The 24,597-nt window shown below is 35.7% G+C and overlaps 1 protein-coding gene across 1 annotated transcript in view; it reads left to right on the top strand.

Annotated features, from left to right (window-relative positions):
• Positions 1 to 7,399: 7,399 nt before the first annotated feature.
• PPP1R42 (protein phosphatase 1 regulatory subunit 42) overlaps positions 7,400 to 24,597 on the top strand; it is a 38,839-nt gene continuing 21,641 nt past the window's right edge. The window contains 4 exon segments of the mRNA XM_079902352.1: positions 7,400 to 8,584; positions 10,518 to 10,684; positions 12,088 to 12,226; positions 14,090 to 14,206. Of these exon segments, the coding sequence (XP_079758478.1) occupies positions 8,456 to 8,584; positions 10,518 to 10,684; positions 12,088 to 12,226; positions 14,090 to 14,206 (552 nt within the window). The 5' untranslated portion in view covers positions 7,400 to 8,455.

Raw genomic sequence — 24,597 nt, forward strand, 5'->3', positions numbered from 1 at the left:
TACTAGACAAAGACTTTAAAACAACTGTCTAAAAGATGCTCAAAAATCTAAAGCAGTAGAGAAAGTCAAGAAAATAATGTATGAACAAAATGGAAATATCAATAAACATATAAATACTAAAGAGAAATTCTGGAGCTGAAAAGTATTGAAGAAAAATGAACAGAGCCTAAGGAACCTGTGAGACAGCATCAAGCAGACCAACATATGCACTGTGGGAGTCCCAGAAAGGAGGGAGGGAGGAGGGGAGGAGGGAGAGAGAGAAAGAGAGAGAGAGGAGAGAATATTTGAAGAAATAATGGCCGAAAACTTCCCTAACTTGATGAAAAACATAACTCTAAACATGCAAGAAGCTCAATGAACTCCAAGTAAAATGTACTCAAAGAGACCCACACTGAGACACATTACAATCAAATTTTCAAAAGACAAAGAATCTTGAAAGCAGCAAGAAATAACTCATCACATATAAGGAATCCTTAATAAGATTATCAGCACGTTATTCATCAGAAACTTTCAGGTCAGAAGACAGTGAGCCAATATATTCAAAGTGCTAAAGAAAACAACCTGCCAGCAAAGAATCCAATATCGACAAAACTGTCCTCCAAAAGTGAGGCAAAAATAAAGACATTGCCAGAGAAACAAAAGCTGAGAGAGTTCATTACACTAGACTTGCCCTGCAATAATGCTCAAGGGAGTCCAGCAAGGTAAAATGAAAGAACACTAGATAGTAATTTGAAGCCACAAGAAGAAATAAAGATCTCAACAAATGTAAAAACAAGGGGAACTACAAAAGCTAGTATTTTTGTAAAAATGGTTAGTAATTCCACTTTCTGTTTTTCTACGTGATTTAACAGACTAATACATTTAAAAAGCAATGAGTCTAAAATCTGGTAGTATTGTAACTTTCGTTTGTAACTCCACATTTTGTTAAATAATTTAAGTGACTAATGCATTTAAAAGAATTGTTAGTTTATATTTTTGGGTACACAATGTATAAAGATGTAATTTTGTGAGATCAACAACCAAAAAGGTGGGGACAGAGCTATTAAAGACACAAAGTTTTATGTGTTATTTAGGTTAAACTGGCATAAATCAAATTAGAGTGATATAACTTTAGGATGGTAAATGTAACCACATGTAAATGTAACCCCATAGTAACCACACAGAAAATAGCTCTGGAATATACACAAAAGGAAATGAGAAAAGAATTTAGTTTCACTGCAAAAAATCAACTCAACAAAAATAAGACAGGAAGACAGAAAATGAGGAGCAAAAACAGTATAAGACATATAGAAAATAAGTAACAAGATGACAGAGATAAACATTTATGCACCTAATGAAAAACCATCAAAACACAATATATGAAGCAAAAACTGACAACTGAAGAGAGAAATTATTACAGTTCTACAGTAATAATTGTAGACTTCAATATTCTATTCTCAATAATGGATAAAACAACCAAACAAAAGTAAGGAAATAGAGGTCTTAAACAACACAAAAAAGAAACTAGGTCTAACAGATATATACAGGACGTTCTACCCAACAACAACAGCAAGCACATTCTTCTGAAATGCACATGAGACATTTTCCAGGATAAACCATACCTTAGGCCACAAATTAAATTTCAATAGATTTTAAAAGATAGATATAATACGAAGTATCTTCTCCAACCACAATGGGATAAAGTTAAAGATCAGTAACAAAAAGAAAATTGGAAAATTAACAATAAGCAACGCATTTATGGATCAAACAATAAATCACAAGAGAAATTAGAAAATTCTGAGAGATGAGTGAAAATGACAACACAACATACCAAAACTTATGGGACACAGGAAAAGCAATTCTAAGAGGGAAATTTATAGCTATAAATGCTGACAGAAAAAACAAGAAAGATCTCAAATCAACAAACTAACTTTACAACTTAAGGAACTAGAAAAATAACTAAGCCAAGGCTAGCAGAAAGAAGAAAATAATAAAGACTAGAGCATAAATAAATGAAATAGAGAATATAATAGAGAGAAAACCAATGAAACCAAAAGCTGGTTCTTTGAAAAGATCAACAAAATTGACAAAGTCTTAGCTAGATGGACTAAGAAAAAAAGAAGACGCAAATAACTAAAATGAGAAATGAAAGCAGGGATGTTACTACCAATTCTACAGAAATGAAAAGGATTATGCAAGTACTATGAACAATTGTATGCCAAAATTTGGATTACTAGATGAAATGGGAAAATTCCTAGAAACACAAAGCCTACCAACACTAAATCATGAAGAAATAAAAAATCTGGGGCTTCCCTGTTGGAGCAGTAGTCGGGAGTCCGCCTGCCAGTGCAGGGGACACGGGTTCGAGCCCTGGTCTTGGAAGATCCCACATGCCACGGAGCAGCTAAGCCCGTGTGCCATGGCTGCTGAGCCTGTGCTCTAGAGCCCACAAGCCACGACTACAGAGCCCGTGTGCCACAACTGCTGAGGCCTGCGCGCCTGGAGTCCGTGTTCCGCAACAAGAGAAGCCACCACAATGAGAGGCCTGCGCACTGCAATGAAGAGTGGCCCCTGCTCACTGCAACTAGAGAAAGCCCACGCAGAGCAATGAAGACCCAACGCAGCCAAAAATAAAAATAAATAAATAAATTTATTTTAAAAAAGAAATAAAAACTCTGAATAGACTTATAACTAGGAAGGAAATTGAATCAGTAATCCAAAACCTCCCAACAAAGAAAAGCCTTGGCTCTGATGGCTTCACTGGTGAATTTTATGAAACATTTTATGAAAAACACCAATCCTTCTCCAACTTTTCCAAACTTTGAAGAGAAACAAACACATTCTTACTCATTCTGTGAGGGCAGCATTACTGTGATACCAAAGCCAGACAAAGACTACAACAAAAGAAAACTATAGACCAATATCCCTTATAAACACTGATGCTAAAATCCTCAACAAAACACTACCAAACCAAATTCAGCAGCATATTAAAAAGATTATACACCATGAATAAGTGAGTTTTATTCCTAGAATACAAGGATGGTCAACATGTAAAAACTGATGAACATAACATACTACATTAACAGAATGAAAGGAAAAAAACACATAATGCAGAAAAAACATTTAACAAAATTCAACAACCTGAATTTTCACAATAAAAACACTCAACTACCTAGTAATAGAAGGAAACTACCTCAACATAATAAAAGCTATATATGAAAAACCCAAAGTGAACATCAGACTTAATGGTGAAAGACTGAAAGCATTTCCTGTAAGGCAAGAATGCTCACTTTCACCACTTCTGTTCAACATCACACTGGAAGTTCTAGCCAGAAATATTTGGCAGGAAAAAGAAATAAAAGGCATCCAAAATGGAAAGAAAGAAGTAAAATTATCTCTGTTTGCAGATGATATGATCTTATATGTAGAAACTCTAAAGACTACATACACACACACAAAAATGTTAGAACCAATAAGTGAATCCAGCAAAGTATCAGGATACAAAGTCAACAAACAAATACCAGCTGTGTGTCTATACACAAACAATGAACAACCTGAAAAGGAAATCTTTTAAAAATTCCATTTTCGGTAGCACCAAAAAGAATGAAACACCTAGGAACTAACCAAAGAGGTGAAAGATTTATTCACTGAAAACTACAAAACACTGTTGAAAAATTTTAAAGAAGATATAAATAAAACATATCCCCTCTTCAGGGACTGGAAGACTTAATATTGTTTAAGATGTCAATAATACCCAAAGTGATCTACAGATTCAATGCAAGTCTTATCTAAATCCCAAAGATGGGTTTGGTTTTTTTTGTTTTGTTTTTTTGCAGAAATAGAAAAATGTATCCTAAAATTCATAAGGAATCTCAAGAGATCCAAATATCCAAAACAATTTTGAAAAAGAAGAACAAAGCTAGAGGACTTGTACTTCCTGATTACTACAAAGCTATAGTAATCAAAACAGCATGGTACTGGCATAAAGACAGAGATATAAACCAGTGGAATAAAACAGAAAGCGTAGAAATAAACCTGACATATACAGTCAAATGATTTTTGACACGGATATCAAGACCATTCAATGGGGAAAGGACAGTCTTTTCAACAAATGAGGCTGGGAAAGCTGGATATCCACATGCAAAGAATGAAGTTGGACCCTTATTTAACACCATATACACAGATTAACTCAAAATGGATCAAAGACCCTAATGTAAGGCCTAAAACTGTAAAACTCTTACAAGAAAACACAGAGCAAAAGCTTCACAGTACTGGATTTGGCAATGATTTCTTAGAAATGACATCATTGACACAGGCAGCAAAATTAAAAATAGGCAAATTATAGTTCATGAAAATTTTTTAAATTTGTGCTATCAACAGAATAAAAAGACAATACAGAGAATGGGAAAAAATATTTGCAAGTCATATATCTGATAAGGGATTGATATCCAGAATATATAGAGAACTCTTAAACCTCAAGTGGGCAAAGAACTTGAAAATATTTGCAAATCATACACCTGATAGGGGTCTACAACTTAACAAGAAAACAACCTGATTAAAAAACGGGCAAAGGACTTGAATACACATTTCTTCAAAGAAGATATACAAATGGCCAATAAGCACATGAAAAGATGCTCAACATCACTAATCATTAGGGAAATGCATATCAAAACCACAATGAGATACCACGTCATGCCCATTAGGATGGCTACTATCAAAAATACAGATAATAACAAGTGTTAGCGAGGATGTGGAGTTATTGGAACACTTGTGCACTGTTGGTTGGAATGTAAAATGGTAAAGCCACTGTGGAAAACAATATAGCAGTTACTCAGAAAATTAGAAGTAGAATTACCATAAGACCCAGCAATTCTGCTTCTGTATATATACCAAAAAGAATTGAAAACACAGTCTCGAAGAGATATTTGTACACCATGTTCACAGCAGCATTATTCACAATAGCTAAAACATGGAAGCAACCCAAATGTCCACAGATGGGTGAATGGTAAGCAAAATCTGGTAAATACATACAATGGAATATTATTCAATCATAAAAAGGAAGGAAATTCTGACTTATGCTACAATAAGGATGAACCTTGAGCACATTATGCTAAGTGAAATAAACTTAGTCACAAAAATAAAATATTATTCTACTTATATGAGGTTCTTAGAGTCATCAAAATCATAGAGACAAAATAGAATGGTGGTCACCTGGGCCAGGGGGGAGGAGGGAGAATGGAGAATTATTGTTTAACAGGGATAGAATTTCAGTTTTGCAAGGTGAAAAGAATACTGGAGATAGATTGTGGCAATGGTTGTATAATATTATAAATGTACTTAGTAAAACTGAACTGTACACTTATAACATGGTTAAGATGGTAAATTTTATATTTTACCACAATAAAAAAATTGGAAAATAAAAAAGAGTTAAGAACCAAGACTAACCAAGGTGGAGCGATATTATTAAGCTGTACTAATTTAGACAGGGTTGACCTGGGGATAGATACATAAATCGATAGAAGAGAAATGAACCATGCATATATGCTGGGATAATTGGTTCTCCATAAGAAAAAAATAAAATTAAGTCTCTATCTCACTTCTTATACATTAATCAATTCTAGATTAAGACCAAAACGTGCAAAGCAAAACTTTAATATATTTAGAAGAAAATATAGGTCTTTCTCTTAAAATTAGGATAGGGAAGGAGTTACGTAATAAGCTACAAAAAGCTTAAAACATGAGCAAAAAATTTCTTGATACATTTTACTATATTAAAAAATACGGCTTCCACTTTTTATAAGATGCCATTAAAACCAAACTGAAAAATCAAGGAGAAAAGACAAGCTACAGCTTGGAAATAGATATTTGCTACTATAAAATCAATAAAATATTAGTATCTGATAGAAATACACACATATCTAAAAATTATTTATAGAAACAGAACCCAAAAGGAAAAATAGGCAAAATATAAGAAACCACAATTAACAGAAAAGGAATTCCACATGGTCAATAACAGGAAAAGACTCTCATCGAATGGCAAATTCAAATCCATTTTTGTTTCATTTTTATAAATAAAAATCTCTAAGAAAAGAAAAACAATGAGATATATCACACCCATCAGATTGGCAAAAAGTTAAAAACTGCAAATATCAAGGTTGACAGTGGTGTAAACCACATTGTAGAGCAACAGAAACTCTTAACTGCCAGTGGTAAAATTCTTTGGAGAACAATTTGGCAATATACAGTAACGCTGAAAATGTCAGGAAAAGCCATCCTTAGTTTTAAACCTTAAAGAAGCTCTTGCACATGTGCTAAAGATGTTGTATATACAAGAACCATAAAAGCAACACTGCAAAAGCAAAGAATTAAAACACAAAAAAATCTATCATCAGAAGAAATACATTTCTTACAATAGGATTTTATACAGCAGTGCATATTTCCTAGAGCTAATACACATCAACTCTGATGATTCTCACAACCAAAATATTTTTAAAAAAGAAAGTTGGAATCAAAATAATACCATTTATGACTGTAAAAATGTAAAAAACGATACCATGTATTGTTTAGATACACACATATCTATAGCAAAAGTATAAAGACATGAATAGGGATGTCTAAATTTAGAATAAACCCTAAATTTGAGAATGGAGCAAGAGAAAGATATAGAGGGGTTCAAATGTATTTGTAATGTTTTATATTTTCAGCTGACCTATGGATTCATGGGTGTGGTGTTATTCTTTATCATGAAATATTTTTAAGGTCAGATTAAGAAAAGCTACTTATACTTAACTAGAAACTTTGTTCAGAATATTATTTTGTCATGTTTGAAATTTCATCTGTAAACAATAAGCTTAAATTTTTATTATAAAAATAATGAATTTATGGAAATTTCAAAAATCTATGAAGATTTCATAATTTTATTCTGTAGATTATATCTTGCATTCTGAAGAGCCTAAGGATACATTCTATATCTTAAAATACTTTATTGTGGGTATTTTATATAATATAGCCTGGGTAATTATATGTCAATGAGTGAGAACACAAATTTATCTTTCAGTGAATTCATTTTTTCCTCCTAAGCATTTATTTCACGTCCAGAATACCACACAAATTGAGGTGTTTGGTTGGTGAAATTCCAGATACATTGGAGTAAAAATGCTTAATTTTAAACTGTATTTTTGGTTACATATTGAATAAGAGAATATAAAACACAATTGGGGAAACTGGGATATTTATCACTTAAATAGCTATACTTTCTGGATGATTGAAAACAATGGGTTATCTCAAACTTATGGACCACATATGGATATCTTACATAAAGCAATATTTTATTAATAGCATGTTTTCCTTATTCAGCAGCCTTAATATATTCCAGGTGAAATAATGAACAGTTATCTGTGAACAAAACAATTGTAGCATAATGACAGCAAACATTTATTGACCTATATACCAGGTACTCTGTACATGATTATCTCATGTAAGCCTCACAATATCCCTTGCAAGTAGGTACCAATCCTACTTTTATAAGAACCTGAGGTAACATGCCCAAGATTGCCTAACCAGTGAGCAGTGGAGCCAAAATTTGAACCCAGGCAGTCTGGGTTGAGAAACACTGCATTATGTTGCCTCCTTCTGGATTACAGTTGTAGTAACATAAAATGTCAAGGCCAGCTCCATTTTTAAGTATTTTCACCACTGTCCTGTGAATATGCTCAAGGTTTGCATACCATGTGTTCTGACTTGGGAGACTAATAAATATGAACACTTGGTCTCATTTTCAACTGTCACTAACTTGAGTGGTTTGAGACAGATCTCTGGGCCTTAGTTTCTTCATGTGAGAACACTAAATGATACTGAGGTATTTTCAACTCAAAGAAAAATAATCCTTTAAGAGATGCCCACAATAACAAGTCAACACTAGGGAGAGCAAAAGATTTAAAAGTAAAAGTGAATGTGTATAGTGATTTAATCAATTTTGGTGTTTTAAATATTTTTATGAAAATAATTAAGGCTATAAACTTAGAAAAAACTAAATATCCCTAAAAATGTCTATGAACTAGTTTATCAAACAGTTTTATGTAAGAAAATTACAGAATGAGTCAAAATAATTTTTCCTAGGGCTTCCCTGGTGGCACAGTGGTTGGGAGTCTGCCTACCGATGCAGGAGACACGGGTTCGTGCCCCGGTCCGGGAAGAGCCCACATGCCGCAGAGCAGCTGGGCCCGTGAGCCACGGCCGCTGAGCCTGCGCGTCCGGAGCCTGTGCTCCGCAACGGGAGAGGCCACAACAGTGAGAGGCCCGCGTACCGCAAAAAAAAAAAAAAGAAAAAAGAATAATAATAATAATAAATTGCTATGTACATAATACTTTTTTTCTTTAATTTTTAGAAAGTTGGGCATAAAAAAATACCTAAACCTGCTTCTTAACATGGTACCAGAAGAGAGCTATTGCCAAGAGTTTGATTTATAGAGAAATCATGGTTCGACTGACCTTGGATCTAATTGCCAAAAAGAGCAATCTTAAATCCCGAAAAGAAGAAACCACTTTACAATACCTGAAGAAAATAACTCATATAAATTTTTCAGCCAAAAATATAGATGCAATTGTAAGAACTGTGAAATTATTTCCTCTTTTTATATAATTAACAATGTAAAGTTTAGAAACTGGTATCAGGGCATACTTTCTTTTTAACTATATTTTGATTAGTCAGCTTTATGTTTTTATTTTAGTTTCCTGCTTGTGATGTTAAACTTTAAAAATTAAGCCTCTATAAAATACACCATTGTAATTGTTAAATATATGTGTTAAATACATATGTTCCCCTAAAATTCTTTATAGTGTAGCAAACTAGATTTAGAAGTATATGCTGGAATAATTTCAAAGATAATTAGTTTTGGATAATTCCAAAGCCTTGGAATATGAATTTTTAACATATCAAAATATTAAGAATTATATGTAAGTACCATATTTCAAAACATGAACAGTGACATCTTTTTTGCACATAATTTGACTGGTTATATAAATGTAGGTTATACCATGTCAGTTATATCAGACAAGATTATGTTAACTTGGATATATACTCTGTGCTAAGCTAATTTTCTCTGTGCTAAGCTAGTTTTTGGCTATAATTTGGGAAATTTTAAAGGCAGCAATAACCCTTTTAGGCCATTTGTATTGGTATCCATTGTCTACAATAAAATGCTGAAGACTACAGATAAGCAAAATTTTCTTGGAAGCATAAGCTACATGAGGGCAGGGATCATGTCTTTTTTTTTTTCACATCACTCTAAATCCCCTATCCAGTACAGTGCCCGACTCATATTAAGTGCTTTAATAAATATTTACTGAACGAATGAATGAATGAAAAAAACACAAAAGCTCCAGGCAAAATTGTCAATTAAGACAGTCAGGGTTTTTTTTTTTTGCAGAGACCTTCTTCAGCTCCCATTCTATATTCCTTTCCAGTTTCCAAGTGAGCCTTTTCCCTAACTGCCCAAATCTCATGTTTCCTTTTTATTGCCCAGAGAACTCTGCCTCATCATACCACCACAGACAGCTTTCTCCAGAGAGCTTCCATTTAATGTACTTTTGGCTCCTCACAATCAGTGCTCCTTCAATGTAGAGGACCTCTGTTAGGAGGAAAGCAAACTGGTTAAAATAATTCAACCAGTTCCTAAGATGTGGCTGTATTTTAAAAATCTTGTTGACTTAATGAAAGCTGAGATATTTTTGAGCAGAATTTCACTTTACCTCTTGCCTACTTACTCTAGACTAACTCTACCACACACAAGAAATGACAGACTTTTTAAAATACCTTTATTTTCTTACCTCAAAAGTAAGTGGTGTTCATTTAAAAAACACATATAAATACATATAAAATAAATATAAAAAGAAAGAAATTGACTTGTAATCCGTCCGTGCAGAGAAAACCACTATTAACATTTAGGTGATGTCCTTTCAGTCTTTTTTCTAGGCATGTATTCACATAATTTTACAATAATGGGTCATGTTGGATATACTGTTTTTATTTTATTATGAGATCTACAAGATATTACTAAAGAAATTAAAGGATAATTAATGGCTATAAGGTATTCCCTTCAATAGCATTATCATAGTTTCTCTATTAATCCATTGTTCTTGAATATCTAGATGACTTCCAGTGGTTTTTCAGTTTATTTCCAATTTATTTCCAATTTATTTCCAATCCTACAGAAAGATTAAGCCCTGATTCATAATGTTGAAGCAATTATTTGTTAGATGCTTCAACTTCCAGAGGAGCCTAATTGCTTCCAAGGAAAACTGCTTGCCCTGAGAAAATCTTTCCTAACAAACACAATTTTATTGATAAGGTTACAGAATACTAAAACCTAGAACTAATTTTGTAATCATTCTAGTCTCGTTTTGACTGTGCTAAGAACAGAGGAATTCTATTCTTTTATATTAACCTTAACGAAATGTGTAGAATGATTAAGTGAAAAACTTTCTTAAAAACACAAGTTTTCAGGAGAAATTATCACCTGTTTTTATTTTTCTTTTAGGAAGACCTCTCTCTTTGCAAAAATCTTAGCGTTTTATATTTGTATGATAACTGTATTAGTCAAATCACTAACCTGAATTATGCCACAAATCTGACCCACTTATACCTACAAAACAATTGTATTTCATGTATAGAGAACCTCGGGTCATTAAAGAAACTGGAAAAACTGTAAGTGCTTTTATTTCTAAGTAATGTAATTGTCATCATTACAGTAATATTTTTGCATTCATGCATTTCCTTTATCTGCCTCATTTTTATTCTTTTGCAGTATTATTAGTACTAAATAGACTGTTATACATGTAATACTTGACAATTTGTGTTTTATTAACCCTGATAACTTCTTTTGAAGGAGGGTGAGTTGTCTTAAGGGCTTATAGGGATACATACCTGAAACCTGCTTATTTAGGCTCTGGTGAAAAAAGTTTCCATGGAACCCAAATGAGTTCTGTACCTTTTAGAATCACACATCTCAAAAAGGCAGGGTCATAGAACTGATAACGTTGATATAGATTTGATTGTAAAAGGCATTTACTACCTATGATGATTTTAATTAAACAATGAGGCCCAGTGGATCCAATTTCCCCAGATTGGAGGAACGATCAGTGATTCTCAAAAAGCAGGTCAAGGGCCTCAGAATGGGGAAAATAAGTGGGGTGGGAGACGCTTATTAAAAATTCAGATTGCTATACAAAACAGATCAGCAACAAGGCTTTACTGTGTAACACAGGGAATTATATTCAATATCTTATAATAACCCATAATGGAAAAATAATCTGAAAAATATATATATACATAACTGAATCACTTTGCTGTACACCTGAAACTAAAACAATATTGTAAATCAACTATATGTCAGTTAAAAAATGCAGATTGCTGGGTTCCAACCTAGGTAACCAAATCAGAATCTCTGGAGGTTAAGCTCAGAAATCTTCATTTTTAAACCTATGACCCAGGTGATTCTATGCACTTCAACACAACAGGAGCACTGGTAGACAGGACTATTTCTCTCACTTCAAAAAAATAAATATTTCTCAGACTTAATTAAGTGTAAGAATCAAATAAATAAACTTTTCATTGATTCAATATAAAGAGAACATTCTGCACGTACAGTTGACCCGTGACCAACATAGGTTTGAACTGTGCAGATCCACTTACACATGGATTTTTTCCAATAGTAAATAATACAGGACTACACGAGCCATGATCCACAGTTGGTGGAATCTGCAGATGCAAAGTAACCAGAGATACAGAGTCCCCACTATAAGTTTTATGCAGATTTTCCACTACATGGAGGTCAGCGCCCCTAACCACACACACCCCATCAATGTTCAATGGTCAACTGTATAATTTTCACATAGCTCCATGATTTTGTTATTATGTTTTTAATCACTTCTAGACCATGATGCTCTCAGAATGTCTATTTTAAAATGGTTTACAGGGGATGGTGGTGGTGGTGTGATGAACTGGGAGATTGGGATTGACATGTATACACTGAGGTGTATAAAATGGATGACTAATAAGAACCTGCTGTATAAAAAAATAAATTTAAAAAAATGGTTTATATTTTGCAGATATCTGGGAGGCAACTACATTGCTGTCATAGAAGGCTTAGAAGGCTTAGAAGGACTAAGAGAGCTTCATGTTGAGAGTCAGAGGCTTCCCCTTGGAGAAAAGCTCCTGTTTGATCCAAGAACTCTTCATTCTCTGGCAGTAAGGCCAAATTTGAGTATTCTGACAAAGAATATAGTGATCAATGCTTATAGTGAAAAAAGGAAGGTATATCTGGACGTTGTAATACTCTGCATGTTTATATGGCCAGTTGAGAATTTGAGAGCTAAAACTAATTTTTCCTAAATAATTTCTCAGAGACTCAGCAGCTATAAAATGGGAATAATAATTCCTGCCCCTAGGGTAACTGGAAGGATCAAAAGAAGGATGCGAAAAGGCTATATAAAGTATGAAGTTCTAATACAGATGTTAACTCATTCCTATTTTGACCTTGGTGTGATCATGATGACTCAAAACTTAAAATTTTAGGAAAAAAGCCTCAGGAAAGAGGAAAGCACAGTTATTTGGAAAAATAACAACCTAGAGAATCATTATAATGATAAGTCATTTTCTCCCTGGATTCTGATTTAATTGTAGGTTGCATTACGTACAGCTCTGCCTCATCCAAAGCAGGTAGAACTGGGAACAGAGATAAGAGATTCCAGCTGTCACCTGACAACAGGTCAAATCACATAGAGGTGTCACAATGAGTTGAGAAGCAGGGAGCCAGAGGGTGCCAATCCTCAAAATGAGATTTGATAGGATATGCTACTTTCAATTCTGGAGCAAGGGATGTAAATGGAACAGATTTCGTTGGTTTTACTTCAGAGGGCCCAAAAACAGAGGGCAATAGGAGGTTTTTTTAACAAAATTTATAACAATTGAGGGGTAGTGCTATAAATTGAAAAAGAAAGGAGTGATCTGATTTCTGTCCTACCCTCCCTACTATCCCATAGAAACAACTGTGTCTCAGCTCAACCTCAGCTGAACCAAGCAGACTCATGCCACTGTGGAGATGGATAGTTTTATTACAGATTATGACCGAAAACGTTTTTGCTTGCTCATTTTTGCAGATTCAAGTAGATTCTGAAATTCTAAATATAAGGTATACTTTTTAAGCTGTACAGCAGGTCTTAAAAAGTATCAGGAAGTATCTTCTCTAAAGGTTAGCCATGTGTGGACACCTGGGTGGGTAGTCTCCATCTTGGTAGAGAATCCCAGGCCTTAGATTTTAAGATGGCTCTGATTTAGTATTGCTCTATTGTATATTTATGTCCTCATTAACGGCTGATGTTGAACTTCTTGTTAATTAGATAATTATTATTTTAACTGGTTTCTGAACATATGGATTACCAAGAGAAAACTATATGGAGAGATAGACATAAAAATAAAAATCAGATATTCTTTCAATTCTTGGTCATGTTTCCTATTTAGAAAAATAAAGATAAAAACTATTTCTCCCAGGGACTTCCCTGGCGGTCCAGTGGTTAGACGCCATGCTTCCAATGCATGGCGTGCGGGTTCAAGCCCTGGTTGGGAACTAAGATCCCACATGCCACACAGTGTGGCCAACAAAACCCCCAAACAAACAAACAAACAAAAATTATTTCTCCCTAATCTTAGTGATATTTAACACAAAATGATAATTTGCTTGAACTGAAATAAGCATTTTTTCTATATTGTGTTATCATTTGCTTATTGGGATATCTTTGTTCTCTCTTTGCTTCTTTCTTGGCTTCTTTCTATAAATTTCTCTTATATCTTGGAAGAGAAATTGGACTTACGAAGGAACTTTAGACAAAAATAGTAAGTTACATTACAATTACTATATAGCTCTAAAAATTCCATCTGAAAAAAAGTATGACATAAAAACAAAATCTCCAAGGATTTTTATTTTCTTGCCTAAAGAGCAAAACAGCCTGAACTGATAAATTTTTAATTTTTCACAGATTAGGATTTCTGGTTTCTATATATAGTATTTAATTAGACTATTTATTAACCCTAATTTAGTTACCTTTCTTACAGAAATCCCTCTCTATATTGAATATCAGCAATAATAATATTGATGATGTAAGAGACTTAGAAATACTGGAGAATCTTAATCAGCTCATAGCAGTTGACAACCAACTTCTGCATGTGAAGGTAAGGTAAAGGAAAAATTCTTTAATATTTACATGAAATTGTGATTGAAAAATACTTATTTTGCTAAATAACTATAAAATGTATTAATTTTAAAACGACTCTGAATTTGTCCTAAAACAAGTTTATGAATCTTTACTTCTTAATGCATTTATTTGCATAATTCTGTGTCTTACCTGGTTTTCTCTTCCATACCCCAATGCCTCCATCCCTCACCAACAGAAAAATGTTTCTCTGAGAAGGAAGTATATACTTTTTCCACTCTATATTACTTTTCTATCAAATGTTTCCCTCTGGAGACTAGATTTCTTGCTCCTTAACTCTGCTCTCCCAGCGAATGAGTTTCTAGTAACTGTGACTAGACTTGAACTCTCTCCCAGCTGCTCCTCCTTGGGGAACACCTGGATCTTTCATTTATTCTAATTTGCACTAGCTATATTCATGTCATGTTATGCCATATCATGCCATATTCATTCCATTACTCATTCATTCAAACATGTATTGGGCACCTACACATTTGCCAGGCACTATACTACTCCATGTATTGAAAGAACAGAGGAAGAAAGAGTAGAGTTCCAGAGATTAAAAAAAACCCATGGTCAACAAGTGATAAGACTACAACGTGATTCTGTTTTCATAAGTATTGTGGTATCACTAACTTAGCTTGGGGCTAGGGAAGGCTTCCTGGAAACAGTCATCTGTGAGCTGAACCATTGCCAAAACCTCATAGTTTCTGGTTTGGCAGTGGGGTGGGCTATTATATAATTTTTTTTTAAATAAATTTATTTATTTATTTATTATTGGCTGTGTTGGGTCTTCGTTGCTGCGTATGGGCTCTTCTCTAGTTGCAGCGAGCGGGGGCTACTCTTCATTGCGGTGTGCAGTCTTCTCATTGTGGTGGCTTCTCTTGTTGCAGAGCACGGGCTCTAGGTGCACAGGCTTCAGTAATTGTGGCACGCGGGCTCAGCAGTTGCAGCACACAGGCTTAGTTGCTCCATGGCACATGGGATCTTCCTGGACCAGGGCTCGAACCTGTGTCCCCTGCATTGGCAGGCAGATTCTTAACCACTGCGCCATTAGGGAAGCCCTGTGACATAATTTCTTTACATAGGACCATAGAAGGAAGAATAGGCTTCTTTCTCCCATAAACAGAGCTCTTATTTCAAAACCACTTTCAGACGGCTATCATCTGACCCTAAAAAAGTTACCCCGGTCTTGTTTACAAATTCAGGACTATTACCTGGCTCATCTCATAACTACTGTAAGCAGTAGATAATTATGAAAAGAAATATTATTCTACTACAAATGAATTCCCCCAAATATTCAAAATGCCATTAAACAATCATGGTAGATATTTAAAATAAAAAGAAATAAGGAAGCATGACTCAATTAGTCATTTCAACTTACAACATGAAGGAATTAAGAAGTTCACGGGATAAATTCTGCATTCAAAATATTTTAAATTTTAGACTGCTCTTCTATGCTTTTTCACTGGGCATTTTGTATTCATCAGAATTATTTAATTTTCCTATGATTTCACAGTATTTGTATCCATACTGTGATAGATGGGTAGTCTTATATAAGATACTGTATACTATATATATGATCCTATTCAAAGTGACAGAGCCTGGAGTTTAGGTATTTGATTAAGTAGAGAGGACCTGGGATGTGCACAGTGTTCAACATTCACCCCATGGGAAATGGGAACAGAGTGGCTAAAGACAGCAGCTCACCTTTCCTGGGGAGAGAATGGTGGAGAAATCCGGTCTCCCAAATCTGCAAGATAAGTATTTTCCCTAAATGTTTTTGAAGGCCAGGTTCTAAGCACAATGCTTGGCAAATGTTCAGTAATGAGTGCTGAATATATCTTGAAAGATCTGGTTAGTTGTTAATTATCATAATTACCAAGATTCAATGTAGTTATTGTCATTACTTTTAAAGTCTTATTCTATTATGCTTTAAACTCTGAATAGAAGAGGAGAGTTTAACAGGACAAAAATGCTATCCTATAAATACTCCCAAAGGAAGTTTTTCTGAATGACATTAAAACCAAGCTATTTTGCCTACAATGATTCTCTAAGGCCAAGTTAACGTGAGATTAGAAAGGAAGGTATAGGGGCCATGGTCATGAAATTGACTATATTCTAAGTGCAACAGAAAGTCACTGCACTTAGAATAAAGGTCCTTTTAGGCCATGGTCATGAAGTTTACTATATTCTAAGTGCAACAGAAAGTCACTGGAAAGATTATATTTTTTAAAGATTTCCCTATCAGCTATGTGAAGAATGGGTTACAAGAATGACAGCAAAAGAGATCAGTTGGGTGACTACAGCAAGATTAAGAGAAGACGGCTGCTTGGAGATAAAAAGGAGTGGATGGATTGAAGGCATATTTAGATTGAACTCATGGAATCTGCTGATTAGTAGGATGTGTAGGAATAAAGAAAACAAGAATCAAGGTTTTTGTGTGAGGAACTAAGGAGACAGTGGTAGCCTTTACAAGTTGGGGGATACAAGGGAAGGGATAAAAGAATTCCTTCTATTGAGAAGCCTATTTGATATTGAAATGCACATGTAAAGTAGGCATCTGGAGTTCAAAGGAAAAGCAAGATTGGAAAGTTTGGGAGTCAACAGCATTTAAATGATATTTAGAGCCTTGGGACAGGGTGACAGACAAAGATAAAGAATAAATGAGGCCACTCCAATATTTAGAGATCATTTAGATGAGAAGGCACTAGTAGGAGTCAATGATGTAGGAGAAGACAAGAGAAAAAGGAGGTTTAAGGAAGAGGGAATGGCCACTTGACTTGAATGCTGTTGAATAGCTGACATGAGGGCAGATAAGAGGTTATAGAAATGCACTGAATCTGGCAATAGTGAGATTAGGTCTGGTCAACTGTGTTTTCTGCATATTTCAGAACAGAGTATTTAACAGGTGTTTGCATTGTTTTTTCTTGTAACCAAAGCCCCACATACCTGTTAGAAACTTCTTTCCATGTTATGGATTGAGAAATTTCAGGCTTTTCATGAAATACTTCCCCATACCTGAAATTTCAGTATATAAACTAAAGGACAAGAGAAGGGAAAATTAAAAGGCTAAAACACCTTAAAAACAAAGTTAGAGGGGACACGTTTAATTTGTTAAGAAGTTGAACCAGAGAGGCTGTGGTTCAAAAATCACAGCTCTGTGTCTATTAAATAAATCATATTAAATAAATCTATTAAATAAACCATATTTATAAGTAAAAACATTGCCACAAAGAAAACTCCAAGCCCAGATGGCTCCATTGCTGTATTCTATCATATACTTAAAAAGGAAATTATATCAAAATTACAAAAACTACTTCAGAAAAATAGATAAGCAGGGAATACTTCTCAACTCCTGTTATCAGGCTAGCATCATCCTATCCCCAACACTATTGCAAGAAAACTACAATGAATAAAATAAATAAAAGCAATATCCCTCATGAACATAGATTCACAAGTCCCTACCAAAATATTATCAAATAAAATCCAGCAATATAGGACTTCCCTGGTGGCGCAGTGGTGAAGAATCCAGCTGCCAATGCAGGGGACACAGGTTCGAGCCCTGGTCTGGGAAGATCCCACATGCTGCGGAGCAACTAAGCCCATGCACCACAACTACTGAGCCTGAGCTCTAGAGCCCACGAGCCACAACCACTGAGCCCACAAGCCACAACTACTGAGCCTGCCTGCCACAACTACTGAAGCCCGCGCGCCAGGAGCCCGTGCTCTGCAACAAGAGAAGTCACTGCAATGAGAAGCCCGCACACCGCAAGGAAGAGGAGCCCCCACTCGCCTCAACTAGAGAAAGCCCACGCGCAGCAACAAAGACCCAACGCAGCCAAAAATAAATTGTTTTAAAAAAAGTCCAGCAATATATAAAAAGATTATCCATAATGACCAAGTGAGATTTATCCCAGAAATCAAAGACTGGTTTGACATTCAAAAAATCAACGTGATGGGGACTTCCCTGGTGGCACAGTGGATAAGACTTCACGCTCCCAATGCAGTGAGCCTGGGTTCAATCCCTAGATCCCACATGCATGCCGCAACTAAGAGTTTGCAGGCCACAACTAGGGAGCCCACCTGCCATAACTAAGGAGTCCACATACTGCAACTAAGGAGCCCGCCTGCCTCAACTAAGACCTGGTGCAACCAAACAAATAAATAAATATTTAAAAAAATCAATGTGATGCACCAAAAAAATTAAAGGAGAAATATTCTATGATCATCTCAATAGATGCACAAAATGCATTTTTAAAAGTTCAACAAATTATAAATAGAAGGGAACTTAACCTGATAATTGGCATTCATGTAAAATCAACAAAAATATCATACTTGATGATTAAAGACTGGATTCTTTCCCCCTCAAGACAGGGAGTAAAGCAAGGATGTTTACTCTGCTCTATAGAAGGCTTAGCCAGTGCAATAGGCAAGAAAATGAAACAACACTCAGTTTGGAATGGAAGAAGTAAAACTATCTTTATCTGCTGACTACATGATAGGATATATATTTAAAATCACAAATCTACAAAAAGCTATTAGAACTTACAAATTTAGTAATGTCATAGGATACAAGGTCAATATGCAAAAAAACAATTCTCACATACTAGCAGTGAACAACTGGAAAATGACATTTTTTAAAAATACCATTTACAATTTATGTCAAGAAAGATTAAATACTCAGTAATAAATTTACGAAAATACATGCAAGAGCTATAGAATAAAAACTATAAAATACTGGGAGAAATTAAAGAAGACCTAAATAAATGAAGAGAAATAACATTTTCATGGACTGGAAGACTCTATATTATTAAGGTGCTAATTCTTTCCAAATTAATGTATACAGTCAACATAATCCCAGTCAAAATCCCAGCAGATTTTTTTTTAATTGACAAACTGATTCTAAAATTTACATGATAATGCAAAGGACCTAAAATACCAAAACAATATTGGTAAAAAGAATTAATGTTGGAGAACTTACACTACCTGATTTCATGACTTTAACATTATAATAATCAAGACAGTGTGGTATTGGCATAGGATGGATACAGAGATCAAGGAAACAAATTAAAGACTTTATAAATAAATCTATACCTATGTTCAACTGATTTTTTTTTTACAGAGGTTCTAAGATAATTCAATGAGGGAAGGATAATCTTTTCAACAAATGCTGGTGGAACAACTGGACATCCAAATAGTGAGCCTTCACCCTTCATACTATATACAAAAACTTACTCAAAATATAACATATCCAAATTTAACTGCTAAAAAATAAAAGTTCTAGAAAAAAAACATACATTTGAGTTCTTTAAAAGAACACAAAAAACATGACCTATAAAAAATTGATAAACTGGACTTCATCAAAATTTAAAACCTGCCTTTTGAAAGACATTATTAATGAAACAGTGAACCACAGAGAGAAAATATTAGCTATCATGTACCTGACAAAAAATTTTTATCCAAAATATATTTTTAAAAACTCTTACAACTCTATGGTAAGAAGACAAGCAACACATTAAAAATGGACTAAAGATTTCAACAAAAACTTACAAAAGAGCATATACTAATGGTCAATAAACAAAAAAAAGATACTCAGTATCATTATTCATCAGGGAAATACAAATTAAAACAAAGATGTGATACCACTACAGACCCACTAGAATGGCTAAAAATAAAGAGATTGGCAGTATCAATTTTGGATGAGGATGTGGGGCAACTGGAACCCTCATTCATTGCTGAGGAAAATGTAAAATGGTACAACCTTTTTGGGAAACAGATTAACAGTTTCTTATAGAGTTAAAAATGCACTTACCATATGACTCAGCAATCCCATTCTTAGGTATTTACCCAAGTGAAATGAAAACCTATGTTCACACAAATATCTGTATGCAAATATTTATAGTAACTTTATTTGTAATTTTGGAAACAACCAAATCTTCCTCAAACGGGAATGGAGAAACAAACTGTGTTCCATACAATGGGATATCACTCAGCAATAAAAAAGAATAAACTACTGATGCACACAACAACACGGATAAAAATCCGATTATACTGAGTGAAATAAGCCATACAAAAAAAAGAGTACATGCAGTATGACCCCATTTATATGAAACTCTTGAAAAATAAAAACAAATGTATATGGTAACAGCAGATCAATGGCTGCCTGATGGGAATGGTAAGAGGCTGACTGGAAAGGGCCATAAGTGAATCTTTTGGGATGATGAAAATGTTTTTTTTTTTTAATTAATTAATTTATTTATTTTTATTTTGGGCTGTGCTGGGTCTTCATTGCTGTGCATGGGCTTTCTCTAGTTGCGGCAAGTGGGGGCTACTCTTCGTTGCAGTGCGTGGACTTCTCATTGTCATGGCTTCTCTTGTTGCAGAGCACGGGCTCTAGGCATGCAGGCTTCAGTAGTTGTGGCACACAGGCTCAGTAGTTGTGGCTCGTGGGTTCTAGAGCACAGGCTCAGTAGTTGTGGTGCATGGGCTTAGTTGCTCCGCGGCATGTGGGATCTTCCCAGGCCAGGGCTCGAACCCGTGTCCCCTGCATTGGCCGGTGGATTCTTAACCACTGTGCCGCCAGGGAAGCCCGAAAATGTTCTTTCTTGATTGGTGGTCATTGTATGGATGTACATGGTTTGATCATTTAAATAAATGTATTTTGTTATATGTAAATTATAATTCAATAGTTAATTTTAATATTAGAAAAATTCTCCAGAACCAAAGGACATGAGTTTCCAGATTGAAACAGTCTCCCAAATGCCAGCACAGTGGATGAAAACTGACTCACACCCAGGTCTATCCTTAAAAGTTTTTAGAACACCAGGAGTAAAGAGTTCCTAAAGGCTTCTACAGAGGAAAAGCAGATCATAATGCAAAGAATCAGAAATCAAAATGGAATCAGAATCATCAGACTTTTCAATCTGGAAGATAGTAGAATAATGTCTTCAAATTTTTGAGTTAAAAATATTCTCTATCTAGAATTATATATTCAGTCAATTTTTCAAGCAATTATGGAGGTATGAAACATTTAAAAAATGCAAGGTTTCAAAAAAATTTATGTCCCACATACGTGTTTTAGGCAGCTCTTGGAAAATGTGTTCCACCTAAACAGGAGAGGAAAATAGGAAAAGGGAAGACATGGGATCTAGGAAACAGAAGAAAGGTTAAGGAAATTCCCAGAAAGAATCTGAAGGGAATTTGAAGTGAAGGAATGTCCTAGGAAAACATCTACTAGCCCAGGCTGCCTCAGGCTGAATTGGTGATAAATACATAGAAAACTAAGCAAATAAATAACCAACCAATTTTTAACTCTAGGGAAAATAAGAAACAACCATAGTGCATTAAGTGGTTTAGCTCTGAACAATACTTAAGTGATCTTAGTAATATGGTCAATGGATATTAATCTTATTAATTTAAGTATGACTCTGTTGACAGGATGGAGGAAGGGAAGAGTCGTAGGGGTTGGAGTAATACTTATGAAAACTAAATCATCATCTTCCATAGTAGGAATTCAGTAAATACCTAAGATTTAAAAATCAATAAACAGCAGTTGTTATTTAGCAATGTGGAGGTTAAGTGTGCATAGAAATAGCTGAAGTGGGACTTCCCTGGTGGTCCAGTGTAAAGAATACGCCTTGCAATGCAGGGAACGTGGGTTCGATCCCTGGTTGGGGAACTAAGATGGGGCAACTAAGCATGCCCACCACAACTACTGAGCTTGCGCACCTTAACTAGAGACCCGACCCTGCATGCCGTAAACTACAGAGCCCATTGGGTCTGGAACCCGCACGCCACAACTACAGAGCCCACGCGCCCTGGAGCCTGCATGCCACAACTAGAGAAGAGAAAAAGCGCACGCCATGACTAGAGAGAAGCCCACGTGCCGCAACGAAAGATCCCGCATGCCTCAAGGAAGATCCCGCCTGCTGCTGCTAAGACCTGATGCAGCCAAAAATAAATAAAAATAAATAAAATGTATGTTTTTAAAAAAAAAAGAAAGAAAGAAACAGCTGAAGAAGTTGAATGTGGTTTTGTTTTAAGCCCAAAGGTACTCTTTACTTTTTGTTATAAACCCTATGGTCTTATTTGATTCTTTAACTGTGTTGATTGTATTGCTTTGATTAAAAAAAAAGAACATAATTTAAAAAACAGTGAATGGCTGGTAAGGAACAAATGGTTAATATCATTGTTATTGTATATCACCATATCCCCCATTAGACTGAGAGCCTTTAAGAGCAAGGAATTTTTGTTGATTTCAGGATTCCCTAGAGCTCAGCCCAGTGCCTGGCACATAGTACACACCTACTACATGTTTATAAAATGAATGAATACAAGAACAATTTAAAATATTCAACTATCTGGGGAAGGAATGCAAACCATTTAGCAAGTTCCAGAGGCTGGGATAAGCCAAAAGTTGCTTTTCCCTCCCACAGAGAAAAGATATTCAGGGAGTGAGGATGAAATCTGAAGTTCTTTTACTTCCAGCAAGAAGACACAAGCAATTAAAAATGCCTAGACACAGCTTCTTGGAGGCCTGAATATAGACTTGCCTAGGAGTCATCGGAAATGTGCTTTTGTGGTCCATTTTAAATCATCCTCTGAAGGCTTAGTCAAAGGACATGAATGTTAGCATCAGAATATTAACTTATTTCTCTGTATCTATTCCTGGGATCAGTGTCTCCATTTTTTGGATTTAAATTTTCCATTCTTTATACTCATTGATTGAAGTTGCCCAAAAGCTGCTGACATCAAACCCTGTGCCATGGGAGAGAAAGCTCAATGTGCCATACATAAAGTCGCTGACATCCATCCTAACTAAGAGTCTTCAACAACAGACAGCTTTGTGCCATGGGGAAAAAGAAGTGGACGTCATTAGAGAATTCTAACAAAACCACTATAATTACCAAAGGTTTTTAGCACTTAGACCAGCTGCCTTTAAATAGCCATTGTAGGTTCCTCGTATGCATCTACAGAAAATACATGAAAAAAGAAAAAAATGAAAAAAATAATGATCACTTAGGATGGTTGCATAAGGACCTGGAAGAAGCTGGGCCAAGTGGCTTCTGTCCTTCCTGCTGTTTGGGATTTCATTCCCTTCCCTCTCACTTCTACAGACTCACAGCTGCCAAGGACTCCTTCCCCCAAGATCCTCTAACCCTGCCATCATCTCTCCTATTCCCTAGTCCAAAGTCCAGGGCAGAGACTTGGGGTGGGGGAGGAAAAGGTGAGAATGGCAGAGGAGTAGAGGAAAAAAATAGAAGATAAATCCTGTCTTTCCTCTCTTTCTCTATGTCTGCAGCACCCCTAACCAGCAAATTTTTCAAAACAGTTCCATATAATTTCTTGTTTAAAATTCTTATCCTGCTTCTAAACCATTCAATCATATATGCATTCATTATTTCTTCTTCTTCATTCATTCAAAACACCTACCACGTGGCAGCACTTCCTAGACAATGGGGGAGACAATAGTGAGCAGAAAGCAGATACAGGGCTTCCCTGGTGGCACAGTGGTTGAGAGTCCACCTGCCAATGCAGGGGACACGGGTGCGTGCACCGGCCCGGGAAGATCCCACATGCCGCGGGGCGGCTGGGCCCGTGAGCCATGGCCGCTGAGCCTGCGCGTCCGGAGCCTGTGATCCGCAACGGGAGAGGCCACAACAGTGAGAGGCCCGCGTACCGCAACAACAACAACAACAACAACAAAAAACAGATACAGTCCATGGACTCAAAGAGCTCTCGGCATTGAGAGGAAGAGAAACGTTAAGCACGTAATTACCCCAAAAGTAAAATTGCATCCGTGGCAAGTGAAACAAAGGAGAAGTAAGTTGCTCTGAAAGCCTGTAACTGGGGGATTTGCCTTAGGGAGCCCAGTGAAGGCTTCCCTTAGGAAGGTATTGCTGAGCTGACCTCTGAGAGAACAGAAGGGCTTACCAGGTAAAGAGAATAACATGTGCAAAGGCCCTGGGGCAGGTAAGAGTATGACAAAGATGAGGAAAGAGAAGCAGAGACAGTAAAGATGGAGCATAGCGCAAATAGAGGCTGGTGGGCAGATGAGCTGCATAGGCCATGATAGAGTTTGTCTTTATCCAAGAACAGTAGGGAGCCACTGAAGGTGTTTAAGCCAGGGGTGATGTAATTATAGATTAGCATTTTAAAAAGATCAGTGTGGATACAGTGTGGAGAATAGACTGAAAGAGGCCAGGCTGGTTAGGAAGTGAGAGATGGTGGAAACTTGAACAGGTAAAAATGAAGTGAGCTGACAGACTGGAAATCTGTTTAGGAAGTAAAGTGGACAAGACTTGATGGTGAGTTGGATATAGGGAGTGTGGAAGAGGGAGAGGTCAAAAATGGTTCCATAGCTTTGCC

The sequence above is a fragment of the Stenella coeruleoalba genome (assembly GCF_951394435.1).
Source record: "Stenella coeruleoalba genome assembly, chromosome: 17".
NCBI classification, from domain to species: Eukaryota; Metazoa; Chordata; class Mammalia; order Artiodactyla; family Delphinidae; genus Stenella; species Stenella coeruleoalba.